General features: G+C 49.3%; 1 protein-coding gene across 1 annotated transcript in view; it reads right to left on the bottom strand.

Moving 5' to 3' along the window:
- The window catches only part of Cass4 (Cas scaffold protein family member 4), a 39,400-nt gene extending 33,440 nt beyond the window's left edge, over window positions 1–5,960 (bottom strand). The window contains 1 exon segment of the mRNA NM_001413236.1: window positions 5,775–5,960. Coding sequence (NP_001400165.1) covers window positions 5,775–5,810 — 36 coding nt within the window. The 5' untranslated portion in view covers window positions 5,811–5,960.
- Window positions 5,961–13,099: the final 7,139 nt, after the last annotated feature.

The following is a 13,099-nucleotide window of genomic DNA, read 5'->3' as shown; positions in this document are numbered from 1 at the left end:
AGAATGAATGAGGGGCCACCCTCTGTATGTATAGAATGAATGGGGGGCACCCTCTGTATGTATAGAATGAATGGGGGGTCACCCTCTGTATGTATAGAATGAATGGGGGGCACCCTCTGTATGTATAGAATGAATGGGGGTCACCCTCTGTATGTATAGAATGAATGGGGGGCCCCTTGTCTTCTGCCCCCGCCCACTAAGTTCAGAGGAAATGGATTTCTCTCTAGGACAATGGGCACAGGATACTTTTTATCCAGAATGGAATCGAAACCCTTGGCCTTGAGTTTTCTAGCTCACCTCTAGGCATCTGTCCTTCTTCACTCAGTTTCCGTTGCATAGCAACCGGAGTAGTGTTTTCAAACATCAGTCAGAGGGTGTCATCTGCTCTGTGTAGGTGAGCAGTTCCTTTTCCTACTTTGAAATCCTGACACAGCAGTTGAGGCTCCAGTACTCCGCTCACCCCCACCCCCACATCCGCCTCTTCTCCGGACAGTCTCTTCTACTCTGGCCTTTCCTGGGACTCAGTCCCCACAAAGGGCCTTCGCACACGCTCCTTCCTTTGCCTGACATGTTCTTTCTGGCACTGCATCTCCACGGTGGCTCTTTGTGCCGGTCACCTGTCAGGCCACCTTACTACACCTGAAACCGTTGAGTCCATTCACTCCATCTGTTGCTCTGGTCCAACCACAATGGCAGCCCTCTCACGCACTAGAACTCCCACAGCCCAAAGCCTCCGTGTGGGGTGAAAGGTTAAACAATGAAGACATTGCTGGGGGGTTCTCGTCATGTGCTTGTACTATTTCACCTCACAAGACGATGAAGGGACCACGCTGGCCAGCTCAGAGGGAAGGTCCTTGTGATCTTGACTTTAAACCTAACAGCTCAAACTTAAATGTGGACATAAGAGGAGGGGCCACTTCTCAAGAATCCAGGTCGAGCGGTGTGCGGGCTAGAGAGCTGAGTGTGCAGGGTGACCTCTGTCCCCAGATACCTGACAACTAGGAACTAGGAAGTACTGCTCCTGTATTTGCGGTGGAGCTGTGTTGCAAGGGCTTTGTCTGCTTCTCTGTAACTGCCTGTTCACACAAGACCAGGAGGCATTTACTCTGTACCTGCTGTTTACACACACTGCTGGAAACACCCTTAGCACTGGAAGCAAGTCAAGCGTTGCGTGTTGCATTGTGTCATGTCATATGCCCTGGACCCCACAATGTCTTTCCAGAGAGAAACATACCAACCATGAATCAAGCGGGCCCAGACAATGTCTAGTCCTGCTACATAAAGATGGGCAAGAAGATGATGGGTGTGTGTGGGGTCCAGGGGGAGCCTGGGAGTGTGGGGGGTTGTGGGGTAGCTGGGGCGTGGTTAGATAGAGGTTCAGAGAGGCATCTAGACCCTAGGTGGAGGCTGAATGGAGGACCCATGAGATAGGTTGCAGGAGAGGAGAAGAGAAAGGAGCCTCCATGGCTTTGTTTTCACACTCAGTCTTTGCTCAGACTCCTGAGAATGGAGGGGGGAGGGGGTCTGGTGCCTCTGAGACGGAATCCCCAACATTCAGAAGGCAGATGTTCCTAAAGGTGAATGCAGGGCCCGCCACTTTCGGTAATGTGGTAAGGACACGTTGAGCAGCCCTTTCAGAGACCAGTGAGCACACAGAGTGTCTTTGCAGATGGGGAAGGCAGGATCTCGTGTAGCCCACGCTGGCTTTGAACTCCTGATCCTCTTGTCTCTCCCTCCCTACTTCTGACATCACAGGCTGTGTCGTAAGCTGCCCAGACAATAAGGCAGCTTTAAAGACATCAAGAAGTCAAAATAAGAACTCATATATAATAAATCACTGATTTCCCTTTTCTTCCTCCTTTGAAATGGGTTCTCCTCTGAGACAGATGCTGGTCTCAAACAAGATCCTCCTGCCTCTAAATTCCCAAGTGAACAATGGCAGCTCCTTCGTCCTTTAGAACAAGTTTATCGTTTGTCCGTCTGTCTGTCTATGTATCTATTGTATGTGTGTGTGCACATGCGTGGGCATGCACCACAGCACACATGTGGAGCTCAGAGGATAACTTATGGGAGTCAGCTCTCCCCTCTTGTCTTGTCCTGGGATGGAACTAGGGTCACCAGGCTTGGTGGCAAGCACCTTCCACCCACTGAATCATTTTTAGCACTTCTTAAGCAGGGGTCAGCCAGCCAGTGGGCCAGTGAAGGAGATGACTGGCTCATGACGGGGCTGTGCACATGACTTCCCTCTGCTGTGTGTGTAAATGTTGAGGTCACCAGGGTTTCCTATTGCTAATATCACACACAATTTTAAGTGCCCCCACCCCCCCCCCCCGTTTTATAAAACAACCAGGCAGCCACAGCGGTTGCAAACACACAGCTCATTTACCCCAGAGGACAGATTTGAACTTGGCATCTAAATGAGTAAGTGGCCTTGGGTGACAGTGAGGGGCTTTGAAGTTAAGTGCCCCAAAGAAGAGGACTACCTCCCTGTGTAGCCCTCTCAAGCATGTTTAGGAAGCACATGAGGACCGGGGAGATGGCTCAGTGATGAAAGGCTCCCACTACCAAGTTCAATCCCTGGGACCCACGTGGTGGAAGGAGAGAAGTGACTCCTGCAAGCTGTCCTTCGATTACACACATGCCATGACATTCACCATTGTCCTCCAGACACACAAACGGAATAGATAAAATGTCATTAAAAAAAAAAAAACAAGACAATGAATTAACGAGGGCAGGCCGACTGGCAGATCAATTTTACCAGTGCAATCTGATGCGGAGTATTGACTCTACTACACTACATGCTGACCATATCACATGTGACATGGTGATTATTTTATATGTTGACTGTATTATATTACATGCTACATTACATATTACAAGATAAAACATGTATTATATTACATTGTAAATAGTGACAAGCCCAGACGTTCCCTCACTACTCCTGCTCATTTATGTGAGAAAAGGAGGTGAAACTGAGAGTGGTGTGCATACCTTAGATTCCACCAATGTAGGGGCAGATAGATCTCTAGGAGTTGGTGGCCAGCCTGGGCTAACTAGTAAGGCACATGAAGGGGAGGGGAGAAATACACGTGCTTGTGTGCATCTACATAGACACTCAAGAAATGGAGTAAATATTTAGCTGGAGGCTCCTCTGGCTTGTCACAATTTACAATGTAATATAATACATGTTTTATCTTGTAATATGTAATTCTGGCTTAGGAGATGAAGACTAGGACCCCACTCAGAGGTCCCCACTCAGAGGTCCCCACTCAGGCACCACCTTACTGGAAAGGGCTGTCTTTCATGACCTGAGAGTATAGCTCCAGATCTCAATGGCCTAGCTATGAGTTAAAAAAAAAAAAAAAAGAACGTATTTTAAAGAGTCTTAAAAAATAGGCATGGCGCCACAGACATTACATGGGCCCTGCAAAGTGAGAAACACCTCGAGGCAGGGTCTATGTGGCCCAGGCTGGCCTTGAAATGTCAGCAACAACCCCTCCCAACTGCCCCCCCCCCCATCTTCAGCTAGAGCGAGAGCTGAGAGCTGGCTCTTTGTAGACACAGGTTACTGTGTCTAAGGTGAGACCGCAGTGAGCTGGGGAGCTAGATGTCGTCTGCCTGCTCTGATTTGGCAGGACTGCTGATTGCCCATGGGCGTTGGGCAGTTTCCTCATGTACGAGACGAGGCTAAGTGTAACACCATTCGCGTGGGAAGGCTGCAAGTAGAACCGACACACTGAGGGACTGAGGGCTAGCAGGATGCTCATGGAGTGCCTGGTGCACACACAGCGAGTGCCAGTTAGTTATTGGGACCCGCATCAAACAGACAAGCAGGCTGCAAATTGATACCCGGATGTACATACATAGATGCTTATAGATGGTACCATGACATCTAAGACACACAGAATGGGTGGTGCATAGGTAAAACCAAGTTTCAGATCTTAAAAACACGTCAGCAGTTCAGAAAAGAAAGAAAGGAAGGGAGGGAGGGAGGGAGGGAGGGAGGGAGAGAGAGAGAGAGAGAGAGAGAGAGAGAGAGAGAGAGAGAGAGCGCCGACAAAGTCATGAGAGAAGAATAGGAAACGGATTATTCCAGATTAAGGAACGACAAGACCTGGCAAAGAGTACAATGTGTGACCTTGGGGTGAAGCCTGAACTGGACAAAATAGACCCATGCATTGCAGCCAAAAAGGTGGAAAGGGTGCTTTTGGAGACTGTGACTATGGTCTGAAGTTCAAATGGGCTCATGAAATTGACGTAAAGGTAAAGACACAGGTCAAATGCACAGGGACAAAGTAAGTCCTGTTGTTGCTTTGAGTCTGAGTTTCATAAACCTGAGATGGCCATGGCTGAGAATGACCTTGAGTTTCCCATCACCTTGTCTTCAAGTGACAGGATTACAGGTCTCTGCAGGAGACAAAACCAGGGTCTTTGTGCCTGTGAGACAAGCGCTCTATCAACGAAACTACATCCCCAGCCCGGGAGGGAAGAGTGCAGGCTTGGCTATTTATTTTCAAGCAGCTCAACAGCAGTAGTGAGGCAGAGCCTGCTTGGCATCCGTTTATCTACAGACAGATGCTGTATACACTGGAGAAACTGCCGGGAACTGCCGGGAACAAACACCTTTGGGTGAAAGGTTTGCTGGGGCTCGATCAACCACTCAATTTCCCCAGCGCCAGTGGGGCAAGAGCTCAGCTCAGATATTTACAAGTCATCTAAACAAGCAGTCCCCACAGACCCCAGCCCTGGATCCCAAGCCCCCACACTTGTTACTATCACAATGACAAGCAACGTTTAATTCTGGCAAGCAGCCTCCCTCTTAGCAACTGTTTCAACGCTCTTTTGTCTCTAGCATTCTTTGAAAGAATAGGACTGGACAGAAAAGCATCGCCTGTGAGCTTCACTTTCCTTGTGCTCACTCCACACTCCCCACCGAGTGTGTGTGTGTGTGTGTGTGTGTGTGTGTGTCCACGGGCCAAAGGCTGACATTACAACATTCTTCTCTTTCACCCACCCACTTTATTTTTTGTGTCTGAAGCAGGAGTTGCTTGTCTTAGGGAGGCTGGCCAGAGAACTCCAGGGACCTTGCTGTCACTACCTTGCCATCTCTGGGGTTACAGGTACATGCCTCCATGCTTTTTTTATTAGTGGTACTGGGTACTGAATACAGGGTCTTATGCCTGGATAGCAAGTACTATAGACACTGAATCAGATCTCAAGCGCTGGTACCCTTCTTGGCTTGGCAGTGCACCATGCTATATACATACTGTAGGAACGTCTCTTGGTTCACGGCCCAGACTTGCAGAACCTTGTACCAGCGTTCCAGTCCCCAATACCAAAGGGAACATGAAGGCAGTCCAAGGGTGTGCTTGCTGGACACAGCAAGAGTAGAGCCAAGGTCTAAGCTCTCTCTGTTCAAGAGAAGTGAGTCCCCAAGCCAGTGAGATACCCCCGAGGGCCACACTAAGCACCTTCGGGATGGAGAGAGAGAGAGAGAGAGAGAGAGAGAGAGAGAGAGAGAGAGAGAGAGAGAGAGAGAGAGAGAATAAGAAGTTTTCTGGGTGGTGAAGACACACATTGGGAGTTGGACTTTCTGTCGCCTCCTGATTTCGCCCCCATCATTTCCAGTCATCTTGAAGCCAACAACTGGTAAAGAGCAAAGCTTTCTCACTCCAAACTCGCCTGCCACTAGTAACTTATCCTTCGTGTTCACTAGAGACCCAAAGATAAAACCAGTTGAGTCAAACCGTTGCAAAGACCCATCAGTCACTCACCTTAGTCGCACCCTCTCTGATGCCGGTGCCTCTCATGTCGGTGATGTGAGCAGGGTCCTCCTCGTTCTGCAGCTGATATGTCTGGTTCCGGGGCCCAATGATGCAATGTCATTGCATGCCAGCAGGCTGGTTCCCCAGAAGCTGGATTCTACCGAACTGTTTGCCAACACATGGAAACAGTTGAGAAGATTCTTTTAAGTAAAGCCAGTCAAATGAGAGGGACGGAGGAGGCGGGGCCAGAGCTTCGGGACACACCCACGCCTCCACGCCAGACGTCTCACTTCATCGGTAAGTGGAGACTGACACTCATTTGCTGTGTGAAACCGCAAAAGAAGAAGAAGGAGGGGGGAAAAACCCACCCTTCTGCTTTACAAGGTGAAGTTCCTACTTTGAGCAGCCCAGCGCAGGATCACACGGCATGCTTGCCCCTTGAAGACTATGGAACAATTCCCACCCAGCAGGCCAATGCATTTCCATGATGAAGCAAAGTGGTTGGACTTCCGCTGGGGGTCAGCGCATCTTCCTTCCTGCCCCTACCCGCTGCTGTGTGACAGCCGGGGTGACCGGAGTAAGTGTCCTGCTGAGGAAGACCGAGGCTCTGCTCTAGTGTTCCTCAGAGGACAGCAGGGGCATCTTCGTTCCAGTCCTCGGTGGTGGTTATTTTACGGCAGGCGCTGCCTAGAGCACCGGATGCAGCCCCACACTTGGCTGTCCTTGTGATCAAACGACCACGTGGAGCTCTTGCTAGTGGAGTCCTCAGGACCTCTCAAGTTTAAAGTTTTCCCCAACTCAGACCCAATATCCAGAGAGGAGCCACCTTGCCACGGAGTGCAAAGACATGAGCTTGGGTTTCATTTCGTTTCAGCATAAGGGTCCCCTCTTCTAAGCAGCTCCCCTCAGCTCACCTAGGAGTCAATCTGTAGGCTAGCCTTGAACTCACCAAGACCCACCTATTTTTGTCTCCCAGGTACGGGATTAAAAGTGTGCTATAGCCAGACGGTGGTGGCACTCTCCTTTGATACCAGCACTCCCAGGAGACAGAAGAGGGCTTGATCTCTGTGAGTTCAGAGATAGCCAGACTTACAAAGCAAGTTCTGGGGCAGCCGGGGCTACATAATGAAACTCTGTCTCAAAGTAAAAAAAAAAAAAAAATGAACAGGTGAGATCAGTGGGTGAAGCTGTTGGCTGCCAAGCTGAAAACTTGTTGGAGTTCTTGGAACTATACAGTGGGGGAAGAGGACTTCTGAAAATTGTCTTCTGACCACCACGAGCACACTCTCATATATGAGCACGCCTCCCTCCCCAGATAAAATAAACATAACTATAACAAGTAAACAGATAAAATGCTATCCCTGTTTGAAATGATCTTTAAGGAGCCAGCAACCAGCAATCTGCAGATGACAGCAGCTAACAGGGAAGGGACAAGGACTAGAACAGGACGAACAGGTTCTTTCCTAAACGGATCTAGAACTGGGCATGCTTCGGTCCCCTCATCTACAGTGCTGAGACTGGACTGCTATGATTTTAAGGCTGTTCTTGGCCACCTCGGAGTCCCCGGCCTGTCTGGACTAGTGTGAGTCTCTCTTAAGCAAATAGAAGTAGCTGACAGCCACGTGCTCCCTGCCGAAGTCCGCAGGGAAGGAGGAGTAATTTCCAGAAGGCTTTTCACGAGAAGACACATTCTGAAAAGGGTGGCGGAACAGAGGCTGTGTGCACACACTCCATTTTAGGAAACCCCGTAGATGCAGAGAGGAGTGGTGACTCACAGGGGCCAGGGCTTCGGTGACAGTGAGAGCTCCAGTCTACTGCTCAGCACACAGTGACACATCAGACGGTGTATTCTCTCTCTCACAGAGCCGGAGATTCCTGGTGGCAGGTGACTCTCCTGTCAGTTACCCAGTTTTTTAAGTGGGTGTGGTGTTTTGCTCATATGTATGTAAATGTGCAGGCCGTGTCCACAGATGCCTGAAGGAGGCGTCAGATCCTCTGGCACTGCAGTTACAGGCGGTGTTGAGTGTCTTTTCAGCTGCTCTGCTGCTGAAGTGAGCCTCCTTGTGCCTGCTGCTTCCTTCCTTCCTTCCTTCCTCCCTTATTTTTTACTTTTTTTTTTTTTTTTTTTTTTTTTTTTGGTTTTTTGAGACAGTGTTTCTGTGCATAACAGCACTGGCTGTCCTGAAACTCACCTGGTAGACCAGGCTAGCCTCTAACTTGCAGAGATCCTCCTACCTCTGCCTCCAGAGTGCCGGACTAAAGGTGTGCACCCCGACTCCCAGCAGCCCTTACTTTATTTTGAAATAGAGTCTCAACATAGCCCAGGCTGGCTTCAATTTTCTATGTAGCTAAGGATGGCCTTGAGTGTGTGAGCCTCCTGCCTTCACCTCCCAAGTGTTCAGGTTACGGGCACCATATTCAGCGTATGTGGTGCTGGGGAACAAGTCCAGGGCCTAGAGCGTGGTAAGCAAGCATTCTTACCAACTGAACTGCAGCCCGAGCCCTAGGTTGATGCTTTAAATAGGGCAGAACTCGGCTAAAAAGCATTCGTTGCTCATACTAATCTCTAAAGCAAGAAAGAAGGTGGGGATGTGAGGAAAAACCAGAGAGCGAATAACATCCCTAGCAGACACATATCCATCAAACTACAAAAACCCCAAGCCCACGCCAAAATGCCATCACGTATTAGGGGAACGGGAGGAAGAGATCAGAGGTGAGTGGTCGAATGCTAGCCAAATGAAAGCACGAATGACCGAGTGACCGGGCACGCATCCTCTGTCACGTACCGGCTCCACAGAATTCACCGAAAGTTTCTTCATTAAGCCCGTTCTGCGTGTGAGCCTGTAAACCGCTGAGGCTTTCCTGGCACTCAGAAAGCACACAGAACTCTGAAGTCATTTTAAAAACGATTTTATATTTACATAAGTCAGTGTATGGGGGTGTGTGCTCAAAATCCATTATGGAAATATGTGTGAAACGGTTGAAGAGTAGGACTTACTTCAGTATCAGTAGTTGAGCCCTGTGCTCTCCAGAGCAATGCTGTCTGGCTCCAGAACTCTTGATTTTGCTCCTTCGCCCCCTCCGCCACCCTTCTTTCTAACACCTGGAGAAGCTGCGAAACCAGGATGGGGAGGAGCTTGCAGATAGACAGTGAACTCAGCCCCCAGGTCCCACTGCGGGGGCTTACAGTGATGGGGAAGCCAGTGGTGACCCTGCTGTGGTCATCTATCTTGGAGATCCCAGGAAGAAGGGTCTCCATGCTCTCTGTAATGCTCAGTAGGGAGTAGGCAGGTTGCGTCCTGTTGGTGCCATGTGGCCGCCACACACTGAAAGGCTGAGCAGAGAGGAGCCCGAGACGACAGAGCACTGGGGTTTGGTTAGGCCCAAGGGCCATCTCTACCCTTACCTGTCACCTGCGGCTGTGCTTTCAGACTTGGTGTGCCACGTGGCAGCCGTTTCCTCACGTGTCAAGAGCAGGCTGAAGATGTAGCTGGTCTGTGGTAAGGGTTTTACTTAGGAGGGACTGAATTCATCTGGTGAAATAGCAAGCAGGACGAAGGAGTCACCTGGAGCTTCTGTTAGGACACATCTGTATGGACGTGAGAACACTGGCTGGATGTGACAACTTTGCCAATGTGACATCACGTTTTCAGGTGTAATGATGCCGCTGACTGCTTCTGAAAGACCCTGTCTTCCTGATATATGTGTGTGTATAGGATATATATACATTGTATATAGTTATATATACATACATATATAATATACAATGTGTATACACACACACACACACACACACACACACATATATATATATATATATCCTATACACACACATCGATACCTATATATCTATATGAACCCACCTGAGATCTTGCTTCAGTCACTTAGGAAACGTATGAATGCTTGAGTAGATCAAGATTGGTCATGATTGTGCTTGGGCTGTGGCTGATGGGTAGAGTGTGTGTCTAGTTTGTGCAAGGCCCTGGGCTTGATCCCTGGGACCACAGAAAAGACCACATGCTCTGATGACAAGTCTGCCTGGTAGATACGCCAGGCTGAGTTGCCGAGTAGACATGTTTACTTGGTGTGTGTGACACAGTCCTACGTCAACTGGAAACGACACCAGAGTGATTTAAAAGGGAACCTTGACTGAGAAAGATCTGGTCGTAAGGCATTTTCTTTCTTGTAAAAAAATTTTAAAAATTATTTATTCTTGTTTTATGTGCATTGGTGTTCTACCTGTTTCTATGTCTGAGGGTGTCATATCCCCTGGAACAGACAGTTGTGAGCTGTCATGTGGGTGCTGGGAATTGAATCTGGGATTTTTGGAAGAGTATCCGGTGCTCTTAACCACTAAGCCATCTCTCCAGCTCCATCAAGCATTTTCTCAATTAGTGATGATGAAGGAGGGCTCAGGGCATTGTGGGTGGTTCCATCCCTGGGCTGGTGGTCCTGGCTTTTATAAAGAAGCAGGCTGAGCAAGCCAGGGGAAGCAAAATGGTAGGCAGCATCCCTCTGTGGCCTCTGCATCAGCTCCTGCCTCCAGGTTCCCACCCTGTATGAGTTCCAGTCCTGACTTCCTTTGGTGATGAATAGTTTCCTCCCCAACTTGCTTTTGGTCATGGTGGTTTGTTTTTTTTTTTTTTTCAGCAACAGAACAAACCCCAAGACTGGTGTGTGCGCGCGCGCGCGCGCGCGCGCGCGCGCGTGTGTGTGTGTGTGTGTGTGTGTGTAACAGCTGACCACAGGTCCCATAGTGTGCATGTGAAGGTCAGGACAACATATAAGAGCTGCTTCTCTCAGATGCCAGGCTTGGTGGCAAGAGCTCTCATCCCAGGCCCTGGCGAGCACAGCTCGGTTATACTGCTGCCTTCAATACACACTTGAGATGCCCCTTAATAAGATCGCACCTGCCCGTGATCCCAGCTCTGGAGAGGTTGAGGGTTGAGACCGTCATCTCAGCCTACAGAAAGGGGCAAGAGATGGGTGTGTTGACATATGCCAGCTCTCAGGAGACAAAGACAGGCAAGCCTTAGAAGACACACACACACACACACACACACACACACACACACGAGAAAAGATACCTGCTAGCTGAACTTCTGCTGGTGGGACTGATACTTAGTTCATACATAGAACTCGACAACAAAATAAAGGGCCAAACCACCCAAATCAAAGAACTGGACAGATTGCTCCCCCCGCCCCAAAACAACATTCTTACTGATTCTCTGGCAATTTCACATCACACACCCCAACCATTCACTTCCCAATCCTTCCGTGCCTGCCCCTCGACTCTTGTGACTACCCCACCACCACACACACACACACACACACACACACAACACAAAGTAAAAATAAAAATAAGGGAAAAAGAAAAGGAAACACATATCCACTCGCATTCTCTATTTGCTCACTAGGGCGTTCCCAGCCTCTCAGAGGTTTGCTCCTCCCCCTCCTTCAATCCAGCAGCCAGCAGCCAGCAGCCAGCAGCCCTGCAGAGCTCCACATTATTTCTGTCACACTTTTTAAGGGTTCCCTCTTTTGTGGCTTCCTGGACAGACAGTTTCTTAGAGGATGAAACACAAGTGGCCAATAAACATGGAGACGTCCAGTTCCACCAGCCAGCCGCCGTCAGAGAAATGTGAATTGGAAGTACACTGAGATCCGATCTCGGCCCAATCAAGATGGCAGCCATCAGAGCAAATGACAACTGCTAGTGGCAGATGTGACAAAGGGAGCCCTTCTGTGCCATGGAGAGAAAAATAACTAGGCCAGCCACTGAGGACAGTACGGCGCTTCTCAAATAACTGGAAACATGGATCGCCCACATGACCCAGCTAGCACTCCAAGTATCTGCCCCAAGTCCCCTAAGTCAGTATGTCAGAGGCGCTTGTGTCTCTGTCCACGATAACTCCTTCATGGAACTCTTACTCATCCAGTAATAGAGGACGACTAAGGAAATGTGGTGTGAGCACAGGGGCATTTTTTCCCCCAGTCATCACGACGAAGGAAGTTATGCCAATGGCAGGAAAATGGATTCATAGATAGTCACGCTGTGAATGAAGATCGCCTTAGAAAGAAACTAAAACCAAGTCAGAATTAAAGGGCTGGAGCGATGGCTCAGTTGTCGAAAGCACAGATACTCAGTGTTGGCTCCCAGCACCAACGGCCGGTGGCTCACAATGCCCACATATGCCCATTCTAGAAGAAGCAATGCCCTCTCCTCCACGGGTAAATATATACTCCATGCATGTGTACAGCCTACGTGGGTAGTTCTAACTCTGCGGGTCTGACTTCAGTGGCTGGCACCATGGCGGCCTGTGTTCTCACGAATCCTGTTACGGAGGACAGGGTTCAGTGCTGTCATAGAGATCTGGGCTGGCTTCTGCAAGGCACTTGCCTGCTTCTTCTTGGGGATGGCTTTAGTTCCCCACTTGGTTCTCTCAGCATTCTGGGCAGTGTTAACCTGTATCTGCTTGAGGTACAGCTCGCACACAGGCTGGCTCTTGGAGACCTTCCCTGTGTCACCACCCTCTTGCTCTTCCTGAAGTCCCAAGCCAGTGCAAGAGCATGGAGATTTCTGTACACTTGCTTTTATGGAGTTTAGAGGGGCATCTCGGAGCTCAGTCTTACTTTCTGGGACTTAAAACCAAAACAACTTAATCTTCTCTTTCCTCTGTTTTCTCCTTCGGGTTTGAATCACAACACCTACTCTGTGGGGCACAGTGTTAGCTCTGCTCAGAAACTGTCACCTGACCCCAAATGGCAACCCTGCCGGCTCTGACACTGCTAATCCTGGTTTGTTTCTCTCTGGATTCTCTTGCTTTTTTGTTAGCTCCACTATTTAGAACTTAAAATTATATTCTGCTCACTTTTGACCTTGCAAGGGTCTCAGAATGGCTTACTTAGTCAACTTTCCCAGGTCTCCCTGACAGCAAAGCCTCCCACCACCCCTGTTTACACCGTAGTGCTTGGAAACCAACTCCACTTGCTCAAGTGCTGGCCGGAGATTGGAGCAGCAGCTCTTTGAGCAGCCAAGGGGGGCGCAGTGCGGCCCACCCACAACAAGCGACTTCACTACCTATCAAGTCTGCTAGAGCTGAGACCAGACTCTCCCTGTTGGCTTTCTAAAGAAAACCAAGACGCAAGGCAGAAAACAATTCTCTTGAATTGATCCAAAGAAAGGGATCAGTCCGGTCAGGTCCTTTCTGCTCAGAGTAGGAGAGTACAGCCTGTGGGAACTCCGCTTCAATTTCTAAACTACGCCCCCAGCTGTGAATGCCCCATCCACAGCCATGGCTTATGAACCACCGACGTTCAAGCATAGGAAGGCT

Source organism: Rattus norvegicus, chromosome 3 (assembly GCF_021556685.1).
Source record: "Rattus norvegicus strain SHRSP/BbbUtx chromosome 3, alternate assembly SHRSP_T2T, whole genome shotgun sequence".
In the NCBI taxonomy this organism is placed as follows: Eukaryota; Metazoa; Chordata; class Mammalia; order Rodentia; family Muridae; genus Rattus; species Rattus norvegicus.
Note: the sequence above shows the minus strand (reverse complement) of the source record. Positions and strands in the feature narration are given on the sequence as shown.